This window comes from Haemorhous mexicanus, chromosome 2 (assembly GCF_027477595.1).
Source record: "Haemorhous mexicanus isolate bHaeMex1 chromosome 2, bHaeMex1.pri, whole genome shotgun sequence".
Lineage (NCBI taxonomy): Eukaryota > Metazoa > Chordata > Aves > Passeriformes > Fringillidae > Haemorhous > Haemorhous mexicanus.
In genome coordinates, this window is record NC_082342.1 from 113,234,440 (window position 1) to 113,261,761 (window position 27,322).

The 27,322-nt window shown below is 36.1% G+C and overlaps 1 protein-coding gene across 1 annotated transcript in view; it reads right to left on the reverse strand.

Moving 5' to 3' along the window:
* CFAP47 (cilia and flagella associated protein 47) overlaps positions 1-27,322 on the reverse strand; it is a 259,804-nt gene that overhangs the window by 76,322 nt on the left and 156,160 nt on the right. Inside the window, exons 51-54 of the mRNA XM_059840326.1 lie at positions 26,722-26,819; positions 7,120-7,295; positions 4,719-4,826; positions 1,108-1,219 (exon numbers count right to left, since the gene is read on the reverse strand). Of these exons, the coding sequence (XP_059696309.1) occupies positions 1,108-1,219; positions 4,719-4,826; positions 7,120-7,295; positions 26,722-26,819 (494 nt within the window). The remainder of the gene's footprint in view (positions 1-1,107; positions 1,220-4,718; positions 4,827-7,119; positions 7,296-26,721; positions 26,820-27,322) is intronic.

Sequence of the window (27,322 nt, forward strand, 5' to 3'; positions counted from 1 at the left end):
GGTCTTTTGTATCTTCTTAGCTTTATTTTATTACAATATTTCTCTCCCTGACTCTCACACAATTTTGCAGGAATAGAATAATAAAATTGTGGAATAATTTGCTTTGGAAGGAACTGACCAACTTTGGGATCTTCCCTGGATTACCTTCTTCATGTCTAGAAAAGGCACCATTTCACCTTTTTTTTTTCCTTCTCCTTGATGTGTTAAAGGTTCTGACTCCATATCCTATGAGCCTGTGATGGAAGCACTCAATGCCACTCATTCAGATGCAGAGTTTACACATCTGCCCTCCTCTTTTCTCATCTCCCCATCAGGAAAAAGTCACATATTTCATAGAATTACCTTAATAATACCCAAAGAATTGCTCATGGGGCCTGTACTATTAACTAGTATTCAGTGGTCAATATGAAATATTCTTCTGAACTCTGACCACCTAGAACTCTAACAAATCTCAATGAACATACAAAAGCTGAGCTGCTCTATACACTGTTATTCCTAGAAAGGGCATAAATGTTAGGCAGCAAGATGGAAGGGCTTCTGTGATGGAGGAGGAAAAAGTGGAGCACATGACAACAAGAGTGTTAAGAGAAGTCACCCTCAAGGTAACTGAGTTTGCAGAATAAAACAATTCTAGGTGTTTGCTTGAAGCTTCTTTGTAGCTATACTGATCAAATTAATATTCATATTCCTTGCAAGTTGCTCATAGCATTAGATGTTCTTGTATTCTTCCATTAATAGTTTATCTACTAACCTAAATATTTACCTAGTTATTCTGTTGATTATTATATACTTCTGAATCTTCTACCCAGCTTTGTTTACAGCTTCTCCTTCTAATATCTCCTGAATTATTTACAACCTATTCTGCAGTCCTGCCCAAAACCATTCCACAAAGCATTCCAGGAAAGAAAAAAATCATCTGTACTTCAGCTTGAGTTGCTTTTCAAGTTTAATTGTTCTCTTCCTCAGGCTAAAAAGTCTCTAAAATATGTACTTAAAATATCTAAAAGATTGTATACTCTGAACCCACAGTACAATACATAATTCAATTTGTTTTAAAAAGAAGGCTCTCTTCTATCTTTTTTGTGAAAACACAGAAATCTTACTTACAAGTTCTTTGGGGTCAGTGTCAACTGCAAAATGGCAGGGATTGCTGTTCACCACTTCTAGCACCAGAGCATCATTAGTAGGATTGGTAAGAGGTATGTATGCAAGAGTCCATCTGGAAAAAATCATATACACAATGATGATTTATTACAAAGCTCCTTCCATTAAATGTCATTATGCATAAGGGATTTTTTTTATTTCCTGAAAAGTTCTAGATTTTTTTTATTTTAAACAAAATAATTAAGTTTTATTGCAGTGGCATTTCCAGGCTAGTGTGGAAACATATTTAGTAACTTAAATTATTGTTAATAATTATTATTAATAACAATAAATCCCTAATTCATTCAATGTTTCATTTTGTTCATTTGTTTTGTTGCTTATTACAGCATAATCAGAAGCATTGTGTTCCACATGTAGATTATATTTTCTAATGAGAATAATGACCCTCCCAGAAGAAAGACTGGAGTATGCTGATTGCTTAAATCAGCTGGCCCTTTATTTTCCAGTTAAAAAAAAATCATGAAATACTTTCAATAGGGAGAAAAATTTTAAAATAATTCACAAGACTCTCAAAATTTCCTCTATTCTGGTCAAAATACTACATTTTTTGTTTTCAGTGAAGTTACATGACCATAAATCACATTCTTCTTGTAATACCAAGGGACACAGAGAAGAGGTTCAAGGTGAATAAGTGAAAACAGTAAATAAGAAAAGTTTGAAAAATGAGATACATATATTGCTTTTGCTGTAATTTATCTCCTAATGGATATTCCCTCTAGTCAAAGCTGTGGCAGGTCAACTGCCAGATTGCTGCACATATTTATCATCTGGAAAAAATTAGTCCGTTAATCATAGCTAAATCAGTAAGGAAAAAAAAAATATAAAAAGCAACATTCAGCAGATATTTCAGTCCAGCTTTATGACTGTAGCTTCAGACCCTAAAACCTGTTCACAGGTGGATTCCTTCCAACCCATGCAGTAGCATAAATCCCCAGCAGTGAGCAGCAGACTTGTTCCTGACTAACACTGTCAAAGCATTGTATCATTGAGTCTCAAAACCTGAGAGTAAAGAAATATTAGGAAACTTTCACACAGGAACTTCAGACTCACTTGATAATTCTCATTTTTCACATTTACCATCTCTACTCTTTTTTTTTTTTTTCTTTTTTTGTCTGGTCTCTTTCATATGTAATATTTTGTCAAAGGGAAAACTAAGTTGGAATATCTGAAATTTCAGGAATTATTTGACTATTAGAGGTCCTTCAAGACAAAATCCTGCCACTCCACACAGATTGACTATCATGGTTATGCTGGAAAAATTGTTGCATGTGGCACTAAATTCCAGATCCCTGTGAGCATGATTCAATTGACTCATCTTCAATGACTCAACTGTGGAGCCCATAATAGGATGGATAAGGAAAGATGAAAAACATCAGGGAGAAGGTTTCCCTCCCTAGAGACATATGCTAAGGGATGTGTTAAATCTACCTTGACACAAACAAAAAGCAGATCTGACTGATAGCCCCAGAATTTTAGGGAATATGAAGAAGGACTAAAGGATAAATTGCTATTTTTTTTTTCTATTTCAATAATTAGTTAGAAATTGATTCTAGGTTATCAAGTGGAATCTTGGCCCTAATTCAAGGACACAAATATTAAATTTTTTCAGATCAATAGAAAAAAGAATACAGTGAGGACACAATGAAAAACATTATTCTTATATTCATATGCTAATGCTTCTTCTGCATTCAGGGAAAAGGGGGTAGAACGAAAGTAAAACTGTTAAAAAAATACAAATCTTCACCAACCAGAAATGCTTCAAACATTTGATGATATTTACAGTTCACATCCCTGGATACATAGCAAAGAAGTACATCCATTCAAAAAATTGCCAAACTGATATCTTAGACAATACACAGATGTCTACCTGCACTGCCTTTACATATTCAACATACATTAAGGCAGCCAATTTATTTAGACTGCCTTCTATTTTCACAAGGCAGAGAAATTCCCAGTAACTGAACTGTAACCTCAATGGCATCACTGACTGCCATTGTCCCACACTTTGCACTTCAAGAAGAGTGCTGATGACATTATGCTGACACTGCTGGACACCACCCAAAAGAGCCTGGCACCATCCTCTTGGCACCCACTTTATGCTATTTATATGTGTTGATGAGATAGATGCCCTCCCAGCCTTCTCCTCTCCAGACTAAAGAGGCACAGCTCTCACAGTCTCTCCTCATAAGAGAGATGCTCCAGACCCCTCCTCATTCCTGTGGCCACTGCTGGACCTTCTCCAGTAGCTCCTTGACTTTCTTGTACCGAGGAGCCAGAATTTCCCAGAACTGGACACAGTGTTCCTCCACATATTTACAGATACAAAGGAACTACAACATGCATGGACTTGTAAAGGGAAAAGAAATCTCATTTGAAAAAAATAAAGCATGGGCTTTGAGGAGTTTTAGATAAGAGTTTTAAAAGAGTTGTAGTTAATGGAGCTAATCTTTTCCCACATCCATTTTACTTGCAGTAGGAAAGGATGACTTGCCATTTTCCACTAGACCATTTGTGCGTGTAGTTTTCAGGCAGTGCATGTCAGAGAAAATTATGAGTGCCAGAAAGTCTGAAAGAAAAGGTTTTAAGTAATTCCTGACTCCTAATAGCAAGAGCCTACATAGTAGAGAAAAATAATGGTTTTTACTCCAGTTAGCCCAGAATTTTAAAGCAAAAACCAGGAAATAGCACAATTTTTTTCTTTAGAACATAATAAGAAAGGCATTGTCAGTTATCTTCAGTCTGTGCATCATATTTGAACAGCAGAATATATTCACTCACAAAATTTAATCAGGTAAAATTTCATGTTGTGCTCTCTAACATTTCTGCTCAGTCTGTAATGTATGTTAACTACAGACTTAGCATGCAGAAGAGCAGTGTGTCCCCAGAAACTACTAGGAAGTGGAGGTAATATGTGGAAAAGCACTGCTGAAGTTTTGGCATTCTTCAAAGCTTGATCCTCAAAGTTTTAGTTTATGTCTTAAAAGTCAGAACGGAACCAAACATTACACTGTCAAAATGCACGTTGAAATTTTGTCAAAGGATGGTAATAATTGGGTTAATTTCTCTAAGGCATCCATTTTCTTAACACTTGCAGTGCTTCAACCATGTCTAAGTCCAGCACCTGCAGTTCAGAAGTTCGATTATTTTGGCATTTCTTGAGAGGTTAAAAGATACTGCTAACTGGTATACAAACATTTGTAAAGCAGGATTGTCAGTAAATTCCTACTTCAGAGAGAAGGAAAGATACAGAAAATAAAGCAAACCTCTAGAGCTCTGTATAACAGATCTGGGTGCTTACATTCTGTAGTACTGTTAGAATGATTTCTACAAAAAGGATTCAGAGGAAGTTTACATAGAGGCTAAAATTTCATTTCAATTTCATTTCAATCCTTGCTTTTCTGCAAGGAATATTTCATCTACCTGCAAATATATCTAAAAAATTATTCTGCAATCTACTACAGCAGACATAGAGCACTATTCTGAGTTTAAACTCTTCATATGTTTTCCATGATACCTAAAAGCAGAAACCCAGTCCAGCACCATGAACTACTCACTTTCCAAGCTCACATCCTATATCAGGCAGCACAGATGGTGATGGCTTCTCTACATTGAATTTCAGGGCATACCAAAATTCTCCAACCACATCTGACCGGAACATGACACTAAAAACAGATACAGAAGCTTAACATGATAGCTATTGTTTCAGATCATTAAAAAAAACCCCAAACAGATTAAAATTCAGGAGAAACCTAATGATTTCAGCACAGGGACTTCTTTAATTAGATCATATTTTTCTTCTAACACTTCTCGTTGGTATCTGAATTCAGCTACCAAGTGTAATAATATTTAGAATTACTGATGCAACAAAATCTCTTCTTCATCTTTCTTAAATTCTACCAATAAAATTCATTTGTTCCTTTTAGTTTTTTGTTTGTTAGCTTGCTTTTATCAAAAAAACAACCCAAACAAATTTCAGCTTATAAGAGTAAGCTTCAATTTAATTTCAATATCACAGTATTTTTTTTTAGTCATTTTGAAGGGCAAAGTAACAGAAATACTATACATCAATTTTAAAAAGGAAAATTTTTTCAAATCTAGTGATAAAGTGAAAAATAGATATAGACACATCCCAATGAGCAAGGCAAAGAGATACACTTCAAGGAATATTCAATATATTGTTTTGATATACAATCAAGGATTGTCATGACTGAAAATTGTGTCCTGCTGGGTTAGATATGTACAGCAATATATTTCAGTTACAGACACTCTAATACAGTCCTTTCCTACTGCAGAATTTCTTTTCTATTTCCTGAGGATTTTTGAGTAGCTGAGTCATAATAACATTAAACCAAAGCAGTGGAAGCATATAAAAACTGAGAAGAAATGCACTGTACAAACCCAAGACCCTCTAAGGATGAGTTCTTCTTCTAAATTATAGATAACTATGTCTGTTCCATGACTTTATGGTTCCAGACCATCCCCTGTGCCAACAGAGCTTTTAAAGTGAGCATAAAACAGCTCTAGGAAAGAATCAACCATTTGAAAAGCTACACTTGCCACAATCCCTTTTTCCAACAGTTCTTCCCAGCTGCTAACACAGCAAAGGAAACAGACCATGGCTTCAGAAAAAGAAGTTAATAGAGTAGATGCAATGTGCAAGTACCTCTGTCCAGCTGTAACTGCAGTCTGTAGGAGCTACTGCAGTTTAAAAGAGCTATTACACATCTCTGGAACAAAACTGCAAAACCATTTGGAGAATGTCCACATGTGCTTTATTTCACCTCTGCATATATCCCCTAAGCCCCAGCCCACAAAAGCTGAGCCCAAAATATTGTCCTGTTTAAATAAAAATTTATCTTATTATTTGGAAGTTCTGCACCTGAAAAGCATTGAAAAATATTTTCATACCAGAAATATTATCTGGTATGAAAAACAAAAGATGAGCCCTATTCTCATCTTCAGTTTAAGATAGCATAGTTTCTATAAAATAAAGATAATTACTAGAGTTATAAAAGTACTCATTTTTTTTAAAGAGTACTATTTGAATCTGTATCACTCCATGATACCTGACATTATTCTGGTCTTTGAAAAAATAGATACAAGTAAATTGAATAAATCTCTGAATGGATTTTGACTTTGAAAATATTCTTTCAAAACTGGTCAGGTGTCTCTGCCCTCCTCTTAAATTACCAACCCATCCTCCACCCCATCCCCATATTTTTGCCAGTCAGTTGAGATAACTGAAAAACAGGGAATTGTTTTTCAATCTGCCTTTAGACTAGATAATGCTTTGGTAACCAAATTCCAGAAAAGTAAGCTTTTCAATTCTACACTGTTCAATTACTTGGTGAACTGTTTTAGTTGAAACTAAGACCAAGAGGTCATCTGTCTTTTTATTGCTAATTATGATACCTGCAGGTTTTCCCTGGGATTTCCAGTGTAATGAAAAAATTTTAATTTAAACCTCTCCATATTCATTTAGTGGATCATGGTTAAGTAATAGAAGATAATGAAGGTAAATGGATTTAAGTGAAGACAGTTAAAGGGTTCTCCACATGCTTTAGTTTGTTTTCACAGTTTCATTCCTTCTCAGAAGAAAATTAAATTGTGTTATTCCCTTTATAGAACTAAAAAATTTTAAAAAACTAACTATTCAGAAGTTTTCAAGGGGGGCTTCTAAAATTAAGTAAGTTCTAAAATATTGTTCACTAAATTCTAGTGAACTAGAATAGCAAGGAGTTATTCTATTGCCAAGGAGTTATTCTATTTCCCCTGAGAGGAAAACTACTGTTAGGGACAACACATTTAAAGCTGAAAATTTTCTTAATTCCATTTATAAACTTTTGTGGGAGTATTTAGGGCAATATTTTTGTCAAAGGACTTAGTTTTCAATGAAAGTAGTTAATTTATTAATAAAACAGCCACAATTATAAGTATCAAAACTCTCCAACATACCTTCCAGCAAAAGCACCAACAGCAGCTGCAGAAAACTGCAGGTGATACGAATATGTTTGTTTGGGCTTGAGAATGAAAGAGTTTTCTCCAAACAGGGATGGATGGTCCAGCAGCACACTCATCTTGAGAACTTTTTTGGTAGGATTAGTGATGGGAATATTAATTCCAACAGTATCCTAGAAAGAATAAAAAGAAAAAAAACCAAAATCACAAAATTAATTATGAGCAATTACACTTAAAAGATATTTCTCAAAAAAAGTGTAAGGTACTTACTCATTGTCTACACTTATGCAAACTCAGGCTGCACCTTTGTTTGATGTGTGAACTAACCCATAAAAAGCCAAGTTGCAGCAAGAAACATTCCAGACAACGTTCAAATTGTAAACTCTTTAATTCCATAAATATGGAAAAGTTCAAATATTCCTGGCTGGTCTGCATTCTAACAGGTCACTTGACCTTCCAAGATATGACCAAGGCTTGCCAAAATACACTTTTCCAGCCCATCTGCTGTAATCCCAAGCAGGTAAAAACTCCAAGCTGTCTCCCAACAGCCAAGCACAGACAATTGGAAATATCCACTTTGGAGGCTGGCAAATGATTAGGCTGAATTCTGCAGGATGTGTTCCCTTATTTATAAGTTACATCATAATACTTGACATTAAACAACACCACCACAATAAATATTCCCTCTCTTATTCCTTTAGGTCATTTCCCTCACTAGTGATCTCTGTATCTTCCTTTTAAAGTCTAAGGGAAGGGACCATCTTTCCTTGACCACCTGGAAAACACTGATGCAGTTAAAAGTGCATTAAAAACTCCAGTTACTGTAAGAAAAAAGAGCCAAAATAAGGCCTCATGAGATAAATCTGCATATTTTACACATGGAAAACCTTTAGGATGAGCAGGAATTGGGCACAGCTCACTCTGCACAGCTGCTACATTTCAGCAGAGTTCCTTTTGCTGTAAGGTTAGAAATGGTGTAAATTATTCCTGGGTGCTCTTTGTGTATCAATATCAATACACTTCATGAAACAAAGCACTGTGAATAGACCAGAAGGAATTTACTTATGAAGGCAGCACACTGCCTTCATAATCCAGGAGGCATATCTGCAGTTTAAAATACATATGTTATAGTTATAGCTATTTATCCATAGAAAATACACAAAATCCAAAAATAAAGATATGTGTTTTTTTCCCTGTACTTATATTTGTGTCTACTCTTATTGTTTCTTTTCTTTGCTCTAACCAAGCAGTTTATTTCAAAATCCATGTTGCTTTGGCTTTTTTTAATATAGAGTGATTGTTTTTCACAGCAAAATTATTCCACATAGTTGGTTTTTTTAAAAAGTAAATAATTCAAGTTGCAATATGAAAGGAGAAAAATATAAAATGCCTATTAAAATTATTAACACACTAAAAATGAATATTAAATACTTTTATGACACCACACAGAGCTGCCTCCCACTGATTTCAGCCTGCTTATGGCTTGGTAAATTTCTATACATTTCCATTTATAGACAATGACTACTGGAATATACATAAAACACATTTAATGTTCAACAGATGGCAAGATTACACCAACAATTTAAATCATTTAAGTGCCTTGCATCAGTAAAATGGGATTTAAATTTGTCATAAAATATTTTAAAGCTCAGATTAATAGTTTTTACTGGTGTAAACAAGTTTCTAAATCTATCTACCATTTTATTGCCAAAGGCTTCATAACAATTTTATAGTAAAACATCTACATGCTGTGTTGAAGAAATACTTTTACAGTAAAAAGGAAATATGGAACAGCTGATTAGGAAAAAAATCAGCAACTATGAAAGAAAACTTTTTAATCTTGTACACAAAGGAAATTTTACATTGCCAGTATTATCATAAAACAATTTTCTTTTGCCAGTATAAAATGAATGCATAAGATTATATATTTCCCCGGAATTTCCCAAGAAATTTGACTGGAATTCCCATACATATTTTAATGATCTGCTACTTCATAGATGGTAATAAGAGCAAATGCATATTTATCAGTAGCATATATATTTTTTTTTTTTTAATGTTTCTAGGCCTTATTGGATTGTTATGGAGGCATAGAACTAGGATAAATAACAAAATGCCCATGCAATTGCTAAGAGTATTATTTTTCTTCTTTTTCTTGAAAGTGCCATTTTATCAGACTGAATGTAAAAGAGGAACATCACAGGCAATTTCCAAACACATTTATAGTCATTAATTTAGTTCCACATTTCAGTGCTGAGTATTTTATAAACATTTTGACAGAGGAGAAATGTAAAAGTTGAGAAAAGAAGGAAATTAATCTCTTTCCTCAAACATTTCTTATATCAAGGCTGCCAGTCACCAAAATAGAGCCACTTTTGTGCAATATATCATGCTATTATTCCTTTAGAACTTTCAATTACCCAATTCTTGTCCAGTCCAGGTTATTTAAAATAATCTCACCAGAGTTAAAATTAAACAAAATGAAATGTAAATATGAGCTAACATTTATTCTCTATGGAAATTGAAAAAACAAGGGACTGCTAACACTGGATCCTTCATTAATACACTAAGTCTATGCATAGGTTTGATACTTTGTAAACCAGACTCTTGTTTCAAAAGATGCTCAGCATCATCAATTGATCATTTGTAATATTATATTAATTTGCTGAAATATTTTCCAGACATATTTTTTGCCAAAGACTTTCTCATCATTCCTTTCTCTATTTCTTTTTTTTGAGCAACTGGATCTAATTTATTTAAGTCCATAATATGCAATTTTACTTTTATTAATGTATACACTGCACTGAACTATCAACTAATCCTCTTCTAAGCTCAACAGGATAATTTGCAGAAAGATGGACACATTCTACAGTTACTGTGCATAACAAATCTCTGCATTCCATCTTCAATAATAATCCTATTCTCACCAGCAGCAGGTGTCAATAAAAACCCTGCCTGGCCAACGTGTCTAAGAGACTAACTACAGTCCTTATTCTTTAGAAGAATTGTTTTAAAATAAAATCCAATTTCATTAAGGAGATGGCATTCATTCCACATTGTTTGAAGCTTTTTCAATCCATAGACCTTGAGGTGAAAGCATTTCTATTTGCTCCCAAGTTTGCCAGGCTGTAGCTACAGAAGCAAATTTTCAAGTTGAGTAAGCAGAAAGTTATTTTTATAGGCCTTGTGAGATAATGCAACAGAAATTCTTCACTTTGGGGCTCCTTGTCCAAATCACAATTAATTCTTCTAGATGGACAAGTAACAAGTGTCTCCTTTCTCTGTGCTGCACCTGACAAGCAGGAATGTTGCTCACACAAGGACCTAACTTGGAATGGTGGCAATATTGCTGAAAAAACAGATCTTGGCTTCTCTCTTCCTCAGGCTCAAAATGATCAGAGCTTTCAACATCCCCATGAATGTCTACATGTCAGTAGCAGGAGTTAGAGTCTCCTGCTGTATTCTCATTATTAACTCATTTCTGCTTCTTGGAACAAAAGAGGCTCCAGAGAGTTGAGCAGCAGCAGCTGAGAACAGTTTCAGGGCCATGCTAAACAGAGCTCAGCCCAGTTTGGCCAAACTACTTCTAGACATCAGTTCTGGCTCTTGAAGGGCTTGATGAAAAGAGTCCCCAAGTCACACCTCACCACCCTTTTCCACACACAGCCCCAACCCAGACATGCATGTCCACGCTCTGCTGGGCCTTTCTGGCACTCATCATTCACATGGAACTCCTGACCTCCTCTGTCATTTGGGGCTGAGTCCTTCAGGCTCCCTATTCACTCCTAAGTCAATGGAGAAGATCTCTGAGGAATCAAACATATCCTTCACTGTACAATCTCCTTAAGCTTCTTTTTTTTTTTCCTTTTTTTTTTCTTCTCTCTGAGATGTAAATCAATTTCCAAGATAATAGTCTCTTTTCCATGTAGGGTTATGATGCTAGAGAACCACAGCATTGCTATTTTCTTGATACCGTTTTCTTCCCATTTCACTTGGCATATTTTGCCTTATAAAATATCAGCTCTCAAAAAGGCACCAACTGTTCATCACCAGTGAAGTCTATCAGAACAGCAGATTGAACTGCTTGAAATTTAGAACTAAACACCTTAAGCAAATTATATATTTGTAAAACTTGCTTAGTGAGGAATCCATTCTCATTGCAGTACAGGAAATTAACTAGAAGGGAAAAATTTGCACTGAACATTTAATATCAGAAGCTAAAAGGGCAGTGAGTTTCAGGTTTAAATTTACATATAAATTTACATAGAAAAATCACACCGAATTGAATTTCTTTCAGCTGAAATGTGCATTAGTGCCTAAGTAAAAATGCCCTGAAACAGAATACAGCAACAATTAGTTTATAAGTTATTACAATAATTTTAAGTTCCCTGACTAAAAATTACAACACTTGACCTCTTAATGGGGCCTATATATTGTACCAAGCAAACAAACTGGGAAAACAATGTTTTGCAAGAGGTGATTACAAAAATTATTTTTCTAAAATGGAAGGAAAGGAATAGACTGAAAAACCATTACATTTAATGACTCAATCGATCTATGATGTCCTCAGCTCCACCAAAAGATACCACAACCCACACCAAACTGATACTGCAATAATTTATACACATAAAGGAAAACTAATGAAGTAAATAATATGCACATATTTGGATTTACATGTAAAGATAGGTAGAAAAAGCTGAGTTTTCAAAACTCATCAAAAATGAGTTGAATGCCTAACGAAGTGCTGTTTTAAGATAATTATAAGAAGTATACCTGATAAGGGGATAGAGACTGAGTCAAAGTAAAATTAACATCCCAAATTCCCACAACTGAGAAAGCAATAACTATGCTCACATCTTAATGAGTACTTTTTTGAATTTGAAATTAAGGGCACCTCTGCATCCATGGAGACTGAAGCTCAATAGCTCTCCATACTCCTGAAATCCAAATCCTGAGGAAGATTTCCTTCTCAGATTCAGCAGTGTTAGAAAAAAATACCAATTACAGCTACTTTTTGCCAATGTCTATACTGAAGATTGGCACTTCCAGTGATCAGCTCAGTTGCCTTAATCACCTCATACAGTAAGCTGGCTTATCAAAGCTCAGTTGGGTTTGACAGCCCTACTAGAAAATGTAGAAGTCAATCTTTTCCATTACCAGAACCAATGGAGAAGGAGATCACAGAATCACAGAACTGTCTGGCTTGGAAGAGACCTTCAAGATCATCTCGTTTCATGGGCAGGGACACCTTCCACTAGACCAGACTGCTCAGAGTTCCATCCATCCTGGCCTTGAACACTTCCAGGGATGGGGCATCCTCAGCTTCTCCAGGGAGCCAGGGCCTCACCACCCCCAGAAACTTTCCCTAATATCCAATCGAAATCTGCTGTCTGTCAGTTTGACTCCATTCTCCTTTGTCCTGTCACTGCATGCTCTTGTAGAAAGTTTCTCTCTGTCTTCCTTGGAGGCTCCTTTCAGGCACTGGAAGGCCACAGCTAGGTCATCCTGCAGTCTTCTCTTCTCCAGGCTGAACAATCCCAATTCTCTCACCTTTTCCTCATAGGAGAGATGCTCCCTCTAATCATCCTGGTGCCCTCCTCTGGGCTTTTTTCCAGAGGTCCCTGTCCTTCCTGTGCTGGGGACCCCAGAGCTGGACTCAGCCCTGCAGGTGGGCTCTCACCAGAGCAGTACAGAGGAACAGAATCCCCTCCCTCACCTGCTGCCCATGCTGCTGGTGATGCAGCTAAGGACATTTGGCATTCTGAAATTGACTGAGTTTGACTGCAGAAAGATGGGCTGCTTCTGATATCTGACACTGAATTAATATAACAAAGGACCAAATTAATCTTCAGAGGATTTTAGAGGAAAATCATTTACACCTACTTTGTCATCAACATTTTTGGAAAGCATGACTCAGCAAGTGACAGATTTCAATACAGCTCCTATTCATCATCTTTATGGGTCACTTTGCTGTGCAGATGCATGCACACAATATATGAGGTGCCAATGATAGAAACCAGTTTGAATCAAATCAATAGATGTGTTTACACTCCTTGGGTGATAGGACTATTTTGTGTGATGTAAATCCAGGCTGCATCTCTCAAAAACAGACATTTCTCTTTTTTTTCAGATTGTTCTTTCTCCTTCAGAGACTGTCATAGCCACAACAGCAGAACAAAATAATTAAGGTCAGTATCACTCAATAAAAATCACTAGAAAGTGCAGCACTTCCAAGTGAGAAATTTACTGTTCTTAGATAATGAAGTCAAGAGAGATATGACTACTGCATTTTCAAAATCAGTTATGTCTCATGGAGTTGTAATATGCAAACTCTTTTGCAGGCATGTCATCACACTGAGATACCTGCCCCAAATCAGCCTCAAAATAGTGAAAATCAGCATTTGTGACCCTTCCTTTCAGGGAAGTTAAGGAGATGCAAAATTTAGGACACTTTTAATTTCCAAATAGCTTCTTATATATCAGGTAGACAGTTTGCAAATCCTGTCTTTTTCAATCATTTCTCTCAGATCTAGACTAAATCTTACTCAGAGATCTTCAAATGCAATTCAGGTTAAATGTTTAAGTAAATCTGTGTCCCTTATTTACCTCAGAACTGCACTATTATCCCTGGACTCTACTGTGTACAGCACTTCAAGGTTTAGTTCCTGAACTAATTGCATCTGCCCATAAAATGCTATAACACCACAACACCTAGTTGTAATTATTTTCTGCTGGTCTCACTGATTTGTTTTCAAATGCCACATAAAGTCACAATAATGCCATTTATTCACAAATCCAATAGACTAGAACATACTTTGGAAGGCTTGGTGAGTGCTGATGATTTCTGCATATTTTGAAGTCAGTAACTGAAACCACAGAATTGCTTCCAGGAATTAACTATAATCTAATTTAATTAATCTATTAGTTTAATAATGGAATATTTAGATCTAACTGTCCTGGATTGAAAATTTGATGTGATGAGGTTAGAAATCTCTGACATGCAACTACAAACATGACAAAGTCTGTATCAGTGAAATGCTGAATATCAGCTTGCCCAGAACTGACCAGGAAAAGGCAATGACCAGCACTGCCCATGTTCCAGTGCTTCAAAGACTTACAGAAATACTTGGTAAAAATAAATGTGCAACCACCTATCAGAACCCAAAGCTAGAATAGCAGCAGGACTAACTATTACACTATTTCCACCAACTTGAAAGACTCCTGCAAAATGTGGAAGAAAATATTCTACTATGTGCCTCTGCTCACAGCTCATGCTGTTATGAGCTAACTGACAGTACTTCTTTACTTTAAAAGTAGTAACTAACTCCAGTAATATCTAATTTTAATGAATTTTTATGACCATACTAATGAGGTAATTTACATCTCAACTACACCACCTACCATCAAGTTAATCAATCAGGGGAGGTAAAATGCTAATTAATTTGACTCTCTTAGATCTTGCACCTACTGTGACTCTCTCATTCTGTAGGTCTAAAGATAGATTTTTAAGGAAGCATTTCTTCATAATTTAAAAGACCAATACCATAATTATCACTGGAACAAAACATATAGAGGTGGAGATAATTTTAATAGAAAGCTGAAATTGTCAGAGTTTCTCTGAAAAAAACTTTTTCTCCTGAATTTTCTAGAAGTAAAATTCCTCTGATAAAAATCTTTCTCTCCAAGATTCTAGACATTTATTTTTTTAAAATCCAACTTTTATTTTTGGCACATCTCTGCAGTCTCAGGAGCCAGACAGTGTTATAATACTAAAAGAACTACTTAAATGTTCATAGTTTTTCTGAAAAAATAATTATATATAGATCAAAAGGAACAGTCTATAAGAGTTATCTCATTTTCTGTTTCTTACTATGACTTGTAAGATCAGATAAACTTTGAAAACAGCCTCATTGCTAGTTGTTGCTGCAGGAAAAGTTAACTTTTAAATCCTTGAGGTTTGCTCATGGATTACTGTCTCACATGAAACAATAAATGCTGCATTATAAATAATGACTTCAATGCTAGAGGTATGTGCAGTCTGTCTCACACATTCCCTTAGCAGTTCCTCTACAAAAGTAATGCAAACTCACTATATCACAAGCAATGTTTACTAATATTAGTAACATCTATATATATGTTCTTATTGATGGTATCTGTTACTAGAACCTCTTAAAAAGCAAAAAAAATAGAGCAGACTGAAGCAAGCACTTGAATTTCCCAGGGTCTGTGCAGTCTGATTACTTGTGCTGTCAACCAGAAAGAAGCCTCTCTGTCTGTATGGGGAAGATGTTGAAAGTTTATTAGATAATTGTGAATCCATGAATTATGGAGTGAGAGTATAAAGTCCTTTAAATGCTTATTTCTCCACATTTCTGTCTGCTCAGTTTTGACCACCTGGCAGATCAGTTTGTGAGGGAAAGAATTGCTACTGCAGTCACCTGAAATGTACTTTTTTTTTTGGCATATCCACATATTTGGACATTAGCCATTATTTCATCCTTAACTTTTTTACAGGTAAAGCTATCTCCTGATGTTGCAGCTTCAAAACATGGATAAGTATCAATGAGGTGCTTTTCAATTGTTATATTCATCCTACAGTCACATTCTGCTGTGTAGGGCTCACACAGAACATTCTGCTGCATTCCTTTTTCTAGACTGCCATAACCAAGAAGATTTGAAGGCTGGAATCAGTAATGGGAATACCCTGGCTCTGCTCAGATTGGCATGTTAACAGCAACACTGTGCCAGTGACCTTTTAAAAGCACCACCAAGGGCTCAGAAGCAGTGTGTGAGTGGTCTGGGAGCCTTCACAAACACCAACAGCAGCACAAGTCTCAACTCACAAGAACAAATCTTGTGGAAGTGTGGGTGGGCAACATTTCAGAGATACATTACCAAATTTGGGGTACTCATGTGGTTCTAAAGGACTTGAGAAAGAGAAAAAAAACCAAACAGGTTTGGCAAAGTGAAAACTATTGTCTTCACACTTATGAGAAAACCAAACTCAACCCCTTGCAGGCTTTGGTTTTATTAAAGCAGAAACTAATAATTGACTGTTTGAAACAGACCTTCCCCTCTGGCTCCTCTCTTGCTGCACAGACCCTGCTTGGAGCTCACATATTAGATATTTCCTCTCCAGACAGAAAATACTACTTTTCAAGTACATGGATGGATTAAAAAGTCTCTTGACATAGTGAACCAGTGATGAACACTTAGAATTTTCTCCATGAAATAGACAACTGCTAATGAGTAAATGCTTAAAGCAATAATGAACAGCCTTTTAGACACTTTGCAGCAAAATTTAAGAATCACCTTCTGTCTTGATCTCTACACTTAACATGAATAAAGCCATTAGAATATTTTCAAGGCAAAGTAACTATTGCAGTTCATTTTTCTAAACAATTTGAGATAATGAATTTATCAACCAAAGTTACGCCTCTGTAATACTGTTACAATTTAGGAGATAAAAGTAAACAGCAAAGTAAAATACAGTAACAAAAGTTTTAATTATAAATTGTTACAATTTTTAAATGGTTGAAGATACTAATAATTATCAATTGAGAAAATTGATAAAACTAAAATTATGAATGTGGTTGTTTTCTCTGCATTTAGAACTAAAAATATGTGCCAATGTTTAAACGTCTCAAAATAACTGAAAGTGTTATTTAATTAACAAATAATGAACATTAAATAAATTTTAATTTGACTCAAAACTTCCTGCTTTCACAGATGGTTCCTTTGAACAGTTAAAATTCTTTAGAAATTATCCTTTCTAAATGCCAGATAAATATATAAATTATTACTGAGTAAATATTCAGATGTAAATTACCTCCTTCCATGTAAAATGAGTAGTGTTAATTTTTACTCCCCATTTCTCTCAAACAGCTTTCCCTGGAATTTTTTCAGTAGAAATATTTGCTGCAGGGAATCAATTTCATGGCCCTCAGGTTAGTTTTATACAAATAGGTCTGAAGATTCAACTGAGCTAGTCTCTATGATCACTGAGACTAACTTTTTTTTAGTCTTCTAAGATTTCAGTTAGAATGATTTTCATCTCCCTTTACACCAGGAATTCAAATCAAGCAGCAAATTCATTTTTACAAGTCTGGAGAAAAGTCTTCAGACAGTTACAGACACTGGGCTCTCCATCCTACTGAGGCTGATGACTTGAGCAAGAGTCAGAGATTATCACATTTGCACAGTCACTCCCTATGCTGATTTAAATAGAAGAGGAAAAATCTCAATTACATTTCAGTAGGCCAAACCATCTAAAATAGATAGGCTGTAGCCTAAAGTCAAAACATCCAATAAAACTGTATCACTTAAGCCAACTTATCCCTGAGTAAATGGCATTTTTCAAACTTCAACACAGCACCTGCTTTAAAATCAAATCCTTACTCAACTAGCTTGATGCACCTACTTGAAGTTCCTGATTCAGATGTTATGAATATTTGTATGTGTGCATTAACTTGTTGCTCATTGCAATGATCTAATTTAATTATCACTGTCTGTTTCAGAAGCTGTGCATGCTGTCCATAGAAATCCAGCAGAAAATAATAACTATCTGCTTTAACATGCAGAAAAGAATTTGTTAAAATTTTATTTGATTTGAATAAAAAAAATATTTTATATATTTGCTATTATAAAATTTTACTTGACTTTCACTCCAGAATTTTTAAATAGTATTCTGATCATGGGAACACAGCAATACTATTTTAGAGAAGCAGGGATATTTTTACATTTTTTGGGAGCAGTTGTACCCCTGCCAAAACACTCTTAAAGACAGAGCTTTCTGTTATACAGATAGATAACCTTCATAGGAATTGAATTAATAATAAAGATCCCTTCTCCTATTCCTTCATCTCACACAAGGAAAACAGAGATTTCTCACAAGTCACATTAATCACTGGGTGGGGGGAACAGTGCAGTAGCACCAGTATTCTTGGCAGCTCTGAAAAATGGCAGGACAGGTTTAAAGGTTAGACTTCTGCAGGAAAAATCACAGAAGGTCACTTTTAAGAGCCTCCAAACATAATTGGAAAATTTACACTTAACTACATCTTTTGGAAAAATTCTCACTGTTCTCTTTCATGTTTGTCTCACTTTTATTTATTAAAAATTAAAAAATAAAAAATAATTTATAAAAAACCATCAAAAAGTAAATCCAAACAGAAATATAAAAAAAAAAAAAACCACACCCAGCTCTAAGAGTGTACATTCAACCATGTTTTGTCTGGAGCCAAAAACCTAGCATAAGTTCCTAGCCTTGACAGAATGACAGGGAACAGAGTTCAAACATTACATTTTCCTTTCAATAATGTTACTTTACTACCTAGTTCAATCTGCACTCCAGGCCATCGGTGAGCAAATTTTTCTTAAAAAGAACTTTTTCCATGGACTTGCTGTGTGTAATGGTTGAGAAAAAAAACCCCTCTTGTTTTGATTGCTAAGCCCCAGGGGAGCACAGCAGTTGTGGACTAAGGGAATTGGTAGTTTCGTTATTCAGGGCCATTCTCTTCCTTCACATAACAGTTATTTTTCATAGATATGACCACTTGTCCAGATGAAACATCCCCTCTAATTATTTGGTTTAGATCTAACCCCACATTTTTGTTCCATGGCAGTTAGTGACAGCTCAGATGTCATTTTGTGATCTGCATTAGCTCCCTGCTCTTATATCAGAGAACTGATTATTCATCTGTAGGGACAAAAGGAGGGGGTTGGCAGCTGCTAAATATTTATTTTAAAAAAATCACTCATATTTTTATACTTCTAATAATTTTCCTTTTTTTTTTTTTTTTTATTTTTTAAATGAGCTATACAAATATGCTGTGGTCTGAATTATTGGCCTAACTGCTTTTAGTTAGAGTGATTAATGATTACTACCTGCTCAAATTTGTTTTCCCTCCCACTAACCATGTTGCCATGGCTCTTTTTATACTACCAACTGTCATGAAAGCATATGATAGAAATTAAAAAATCTTCAGGCATGATTCATAACTTCAGGTTACTCAATTTCTGAGAACATAATCCAAGTTTCAGCCATATATGACAATATTCAGACTACAGTTTTGCTTAGGATTTATGAAAAATTAATGTACCACAGCTATGAAAACAGTGTGTTACTGTCTTCAACTGCCAAGTCACATAATTACAAAACATTCTTAATTATACACTTTTTACTTTTAAATAAATAATGAAAAACATAACAAGTGAGACACTGACACAAAATTTAGATTCTAAGTTGGATTTGCTCTAACACCAGTGACACTTGTAACAACATCTCTGCATTATACCTGTGAATTGACACAGTACAGTTACACCAAATACAAACTCCTGCTAGAATAACCACAGTGCAGTGGTTTTTGACAGGATGGGTTACAAGATTTGGGTGCTGTGATCTGTCCATATCAGCTGGCAGTGAGACACAGAAGGAGGAGACAGAGCAGAGCAGTGTGAGGACTCAGCCTCCTCACTCTGTAATGCCATCAATGTTTTGCTTATCAGTGGTTGTAATGCTCCCATGAAGTTAAATATCCATCACTGGTTGAAGAACATCAGATGAGCATGTGGAAGATGTTCTCCAGTTAAATTACACCCAAAACAGGTGGATTTCATCCACTCCAGGACTGCTGTGTGATACAGATACTACAGAAGGAGTGGTAAGTGGGGGCAATCAGGAGAGACAGCCTAAAAACACAGTATTTCTGTGCACTGAGAGTTTAATACCAATGCATATTTCTGGTGGGTTCCCTTCAAGTAACTAAACAGAAAAGGAAAGATGCTGGAAAGAGGCATGGCCTGGGGAAAATTAACACATATTTTCTGAGATTTCTTACTGTTATGCCTCTCTGTAAAACAACTATAAGTTTAAAACAGAATGCCATCTCCCACTGATGGGTTTTACTTCTGCAGTCCCCAAAGCATGATTCCCAGGTTCTAAAGATCTGCCAAGGCCTTTGTGGTGAACTATTCCTTGAGCCAATAAATCCTATGAGAAGAAACACACCACAGAGTTGGCAAGGGTGATGCTTCTGATCGACAACGTACAAATCCATTAGAAGGCAAATTTATTTCTGTATGAGAAGAGTTTGAGGAGTATCACAGAATTGTTTGGGTTGGACAAAACATTAAAGAGCAACTCATTCCAACCCCCTGCCATGGGCAAGGACACCTTCCACCAGACCAGGTTGCTCAAAACCCCATCCAGCCTGGCCTTGGACACTCCCACAGATGGGGCAGCCACAGCTTCTCTGGGCAACCTCTGCCAGGGCCTCACCACCCTCACAGGGAAGAATCTTTTCCTTACATCTGATCTAAACCTGCTCTCTCTCAGTTTGCAGCCATTACCCCTTGACTAACCACTACACACCCTTGCCATAAGTCCCTCTCCAGCCCTCTTGTATCTCCCCTCAGGAACTGGAAGGCTGCTTGAGCTCCAGCTCTCTCTGTCCTCACAGGGGAGATGCTCCAGCCCTTGGATCATCTTCATGGCCTTCTGTGGACTCTTTCCAACACATTCATCTCCTTCCTGTTTTGGGGACACAAGAGCTGGTCCCAGCACTGCAGGTGGGGCCTCACCAGAGCAGAGGGGCTGAATTCCCTCCCTCACCTGCTCTTGATGCAGCCCAGGACATGTTTGGCTTTGTGGGATGCAAATGCTCGCAGCTGCTCTTCTCCTCAGAGCTGCTCTCAATCCATGATCTGCCCAACCTGTATTTGTGCTTGGGAGTGCCCTGAGCCCAGTGCAGGACCTTGCTCTTGGCCTTTTGAACTCGATGAGGTTGTGCAGGCAATTCCTAGAAGTCATCATGAATTGGAAAAGCTGTCAGCTACTAATGAACAACAGTCTGATCTAGCCTGTGCTATCTGGATGTCACTAACAGAGTAAAACCCACAGAACTACTCAAATATACTTCAGAATTTTTTAAAAGTAAAATGTACATTTGAAAATATACTTCTGCATCCTATACCACCTTCATTCTTACAAGTTTCTTCCTTTGCTTTTGTGATTTATTAGACTGCCACAGGCTGGTCTAGACAAGACAAAATTAAATAAAAATATGTTAATACTTTCATAAGAGAAAAATGAATAAATTCCTGAGCAGACTGTGATCACAGAGCATACTTTCTCCCTTTTTCCCTGAACTACTTTTCAGCTGATCTCTTGTAATAGAGTTGATGATCTTTGTCAGGGCGAAATGAAACCTGAAATTTGCATTGGTGGAAAGAAAGCCAAAGCTGACAAGTCTCCAACGTCACTCTCCCTCACATCATGCAGTTCAAAACAGAATGATTTTCTAAGGTGATAGAATAGAAATGACACCTCACAAATCTGAAATTTCTTTACTGGAATTAATTCCAGGACAGTGCTATGGAAATGTTTCTACTTGTAGCAAAACTGATGGAGTATTTAATGACTTTGGGGAAATGTTCTCTACAGGCCAGCAGTTCCAATTGCCCAAACTGATTCTCCAGGTGGACTGAAAGACAGAGGGTACCAAAAAAAGAAAAATATTCTTAGAATTTAGATTGGTTTCTTTCATTATGACAGCTGGCAAAAAAAAAGGATGAATCTGGGCAGTGACTGTTGAAGTTGTAAGGTAAAGTTGGAGGTGTTCATTATAAGCAGCACTAGAACTGACTGGGTTATTTCAGTATTACCAACACTTGATCCCTCCTCTGAAATACAGGTTTATCCTTGTCACACTTGTAAGAGTTCCCTTGTTTACTAAGCTTTAGCAATCCTTCCCAGCTGGAATGCATCCTTACCACCTTTCCAGGCTTCACTAATTATCTATTTTCTCTTAATATACACAGAACTTAGAAAGTAAACCTGCAGCTGGATACTCTCCCTCCATTTCAGTAGGGCAATTCTTATTTCTGCAATGGTTGAGCACTGGATTTCAGAGCTTGGATTAGGAAAAAAAAACTAGATCAGCACGCTATAGGCTTTAAAAAGTCATTCATTTTAAATGGAAATCAGTCTGTCCAAGTTGGGAAAAAAACCCCAGCCAGACAGGAAAACACCCAGCCTTCCCCCCTTTAATCAAAAAAACCAAACCACCACCACCAAACAAACCAAAAAACCACATCAACAAAAACAAAACAAAACCACAAACCCCAAAACCTGGGGAAGAAAATGAGAAATAAATCTATCTTCACAAAGTGTAACAGAACACTGAAAAACAGACTGTCATCCATCCCTTACTTGGAAATAGAAGCATGTGGAATCATCACAAAGAGAGGTAAAATCAATATTTTATTCTGCTATTTGCAAAGTAATGGCACCAAGCATTCATCCAACACAGGAGATACCATGAGTATTAATGACCAGGGAAAAAAAGTGAGAAGTGAAACTGCTTCTCTATCCCAAACCTTCCAAACATAAAAATATGAAACAGTACTAGCATTATTAAAAGCCAAGTTTGTGGCATTTTTTCCTTTTTTACTATACTTTTCTACACACAGAAAATGAGATTACAATATTTTTCTTATTCAAATGCTGTATTGACCTTTAAACCATTGTACTGTACCAAACGACTCATGGTGGATATTCTATTGACCACGTGCACCAAAACAATTAAATCTTATTCAATTTAGAGACAGATGTGCCTCAAATTGGGGGAACTACCCTGCTTCTATGTAAAAATTCGGAAGAAACTATTACATTTTAATTTAAAATGCATTTCACAGGATCATAGGATATGCTGAGCTGGAAGGGAACATCGAATTCAACTCCTGGCCCTGCACAGGACACCCCAGGGGTCACCCTGGGAGCATTGTCCAAACATTTCTTGAACTCTGCCAGGCTGGTGCTGTGAGCACTGCCCTGGGGAGCCTGTGCCATGACAGTGCCCAGCCAGAAGCCCACACTGTCTCCTGAGAAGTAAGGGCTACAATAGCATTTCACTCTAAATTTCCAGTTAGATAACTTCTCCTATTCAAATAAGGGTATTTCTTTTACTGATATACAGTGGTTAAAATAATTGAAATTAGACTAGAGCTTAAAATGAATGACTTTTTCAATATGGCTTATGGCTTTCAATTTTGATTTATTTAATATTTTTATTTCCAAAAACACCTTAATCATAATCTGGTTAATAGCAAAGTACAAGCTTAAATTATTTCAGCTATAACAGGTCAAAATAAATTTACCAAAACTTGGGCAGCATAAAATTGGGCTTGATTCATTTAACTAATCAATCTCCACTTTGAATTTTAGGTTGAGACAAAAAACTCATCCAGAAACAATATGCAGTGAGATGGGTCTCACAATGTAGAAATGCAAACTTAAAATTTTTCTTTAAAAAACTTGAGTTAAGCCAAATTATCTCTAAGTCTTTCAGATACATGTCTGCAGACAGGCTTTGATATTGAAATTTTTCACCTTAAGGATGTCAAGACACGGAAATAACAAAGCAAACTAAAGGTAAATGTAACTGGAAAATCCTGTGTTCTTCCAATTCAAGATCACTAATCTAATCAGAATTAAGCATTATGCAAAAGATAGATGAAAGCACATGCAATAACACCACAGAAAATTCTGAGCAAATTAAATGAGGATGGCAACACAATGCATGAGTTTGGGGTGGGGGCAGTACAGTCCTAAATTTTAGGTAGGTATTTCTTTTTAGCTGATTTTATATACTGAAAACAGAAGAGAGCAACTCTATGCTGACACCAAGATGTGAGCTACAGACAATTGCATGGTGCTGCCTTAGAATTTCTTGTTTCTTCAGAATTCTCTGTATTTTTCAACAGAGGAGCAGCATCAGCTGATGGTCAGTGCCTCAGGCCATCCATCAGGGTCAGAACATTCACAGAGCCAGAAACTTGGCCTCAATCCTGACACCTCTCACCTCCCCTTTCCATGTGGTGGGAGCTGTCACTCTGCCACAGGCAGTGCATTTCAGACAGACACCCATGGATGAAGTGCACAAGGCTGAGTCAACCTAAACACAAAACTGGAATCTGCAAGCAAATATATTCATCAACTATAACAGGACATGTGCCAAGATGATCCCACACTGTCCACTGTTGCTGGGGTGCCCCCCAGCCCTCAGCTCCCTGGGCCCTCCCTCGCTGCCTGCAGGCTGCTGGTCTCTGTGGCCACCACCAAGAACAGGAAAATGCCACACCTGGCTCATTTAGCATCTCCATCCTGCCAACTTCACCTCTGCTGTAATCAATTTCAGATGTTTCAGAAGTCTGATCACTTGTGTAAGACAGAAAAGTACTTTTGACACGATGAAGATAAATTTGTATTGCATTTGATGATGAGATTCAGCTATAACTACCATACAAAAGCAGTGTTATTAGTATTTTAAATTAAATGTTGCTAATTCTCTTCCTTCCAAGGGCCAGGAAGGAAGAAGACTCTGAGGTCAAAAAGAGATCAATGTATTCATTAAATCTGACTCACTGATGTAGTAGATGTACCAGGTGTCTATGCTTTTTAAATATTTATCAGATTTTGAAGCAATTTCAAGTTCTCACCTTCAGAAGACTCTGACTATGGTTTTCACTAGTAAGATCTTCCAATGTTTTATTGTTTTCATTACTGGGACATTTCATGCAAGATTAAATAAATCTCAGATGTAAATTTTTGGCCATTAGCTCTTGATGCATGTTGGTCAGCAAAACTGAGACATCATCACTAAATATTCTTTAGCAAATGATCACATTTCTTCTCCATTTTTTCTTTGGCAAACTAAGTTGATAGAGCTATTTAACATTCATATGACAAGGCTTGCTTTTCCAGTCCCCCATGCTTCTAGGAGATTTCTTTGATTTTCTTCCAGTATTTCAAAACCATTTTTAACCTTCAAGAACCAGAGGTGTGCACAGTCTAATAGCAGTACCACCAGCATGATTTGCTTTCTGTTCATGTCTGACCATTCTTCAGCAGTCAAGGACTGCACTGGTTCTCTTTCCTGGTGTCACACTGACAGTTCTACTGAGACATTAGCTAGGATAATGCCATTCCCTTACATTAGAGACAGAAAGCTCCCACACTCCAAAATTAAGTGCCTGGCATGTAACCAGTTAATTCAGCAATCAGAATTCCATAACAGTAACCATATGTTTTTATTTGCTAGACAGAAATATTCATTTGACCTTCCAAACTCATCAATAAGAAAAAATTTATTACATTTTCCACAGAGATCTGAAGAAGAGACATAGCTACTTCTTTACCTCCTTCACCTTCCTTTAAAGGAATTATCCAAATTTTAAGGCAAATCATTTCAGTGCCCTGAACATTGCAGAAGTATTTTGTACTTTAATGTGTTTTTTTCAAGCTTTCACATTGAATTTGATTAAAATTTATAGGAAGAGTTCAAATGCACCTTGAGAATTTCTCACACAATAGGAGTCAATAGTGTACTTCAAATCTAGCTTTCCCTTTTACCACTTCAGAGAATTTTCAGATCAGAAAATGATACAAGACAATGGATGATCCTGTGGGACAAAAACTTACACTGCTCTTTTCAAGGTCTCAAATCACAAACTCTTTTAGTTCAGCTTTAATGTTCCTCACTAGCAGAAGACACCTCCCAGCATACTCATCCAACACTAAGACTTTGAAACTATCATTATCTGTTTCTCTTCCCTACAGAAGTTCACAGTCAAGACACTGAACTTCAAGGAAAGAAGAGAAAACCTGAAGTCATACATGGACAATGATATTTAAATATTTTAAGATGTGCTTACTGGTTTGGATTTTTAGCCCCCATTTGAACACATGTAAAATCAACTGAGGAGATTTATCTCCCTTCCCAGCATCTGTGACTGGAAGATGTATTTCCCTAGAACCTCCATCACATCTTTTTATTTGCAAAAATGTTCCTGCAGAAAAAACCATACCAGTAATTTCTACTCATACAACCTGTTAGCAGCACCTGTTATTACAATGCATGCAGAAAGCAGGATGTCTAGACAATAAAGCAAAAATCCATTTACAGAAGATAGGAAAAATATTAGCTCTGAAAACAAACACCTTAAAAATGATAATTCAAAGACAAATAAAATTACAAATCAGTGGGAAACAAAACACTGTTTATTAAGCAAACATAACAAAAAATATTTTATCTTTACATAGCTAAGTGACTTAAAGCATACTTAATATGATGCAATTGTTCTTCTAATATGACTAATATAATTTAAATTTTTTAAGAGTGGCAGTGTGTATTCATTTAGTAAAACAAACATGATTAAATATATCCCAATGATTAAAGAAATTTAAATGACAATAATAATTTGGCATGCATAAAGAAGTAAAGTACCAAAAGAGAGAGACTTTTTGGGGACAACAGATACAATGGTTTTTTTAGAATTCAGGCTTATTTGAGATCCAAAGAATAAAAGTGTAATTTTTCCAACAGGATAAAGAAGATACTTTTATTCAAGCATTTATTTTAGTTCATATCACTGAGCTTAAATGAGATTTTAATAAGTATTGAATTTTATTACTCAAAAAATGATTGTGTGGTCACCTAATAAAATGGATTAATCTTCTGTGATAGCAGCCAGAACAACAATAAAAATTAAATTCTTCTTCTAATGCAGTAGAACAAAATTAGACACTTGGAGTAGTCTTACCAGAGCTTTGCAGTCCACATCTATTGTTCTTTCTGCTGCTGCAGGTCTGCTAAAAATCTTCAAGGAGAACCACACTTTGCAATTTGTAGAACTTTCTCCTATGTTAGAAAAACAAAAATGCCTTACAAATTATCCTATGAGGTGATCAATCCTAGCAGCCTTCAAATCAATGAGAACTTTGAACTTTTAGCAGAAATGCCAGTCACTCTTCATACTGAGACAAAGCAAATCCTGAACTGATTTAATCAGTGTCAACACACTGTATTATCTAATCCCTTCTTGTCAGGATTCAAAGCAGTACAAAATTAATATATACAAAAAATGGAATGGAAATAGCACTTTGGCAAATTAGATTCCTAGACTACCACATTGTCTCTGGGTTTTAAATATCATTGATTTGTAACTAAAACTTCAGAGCAAACCGACAGTACTTTTGTAATTTTATATCAGGAAATCAAAATTAGCTCCTCTCACACAATAATTGTCATATCTAGCATTTTCCTGGTTTTAGAACACAGTCGTGAATGTTAATAAAATTATCTCATCAATCTTGCTCAGATAGATGAAACAAATTAAGCCTGAAATCTCTACCATAAGGCCT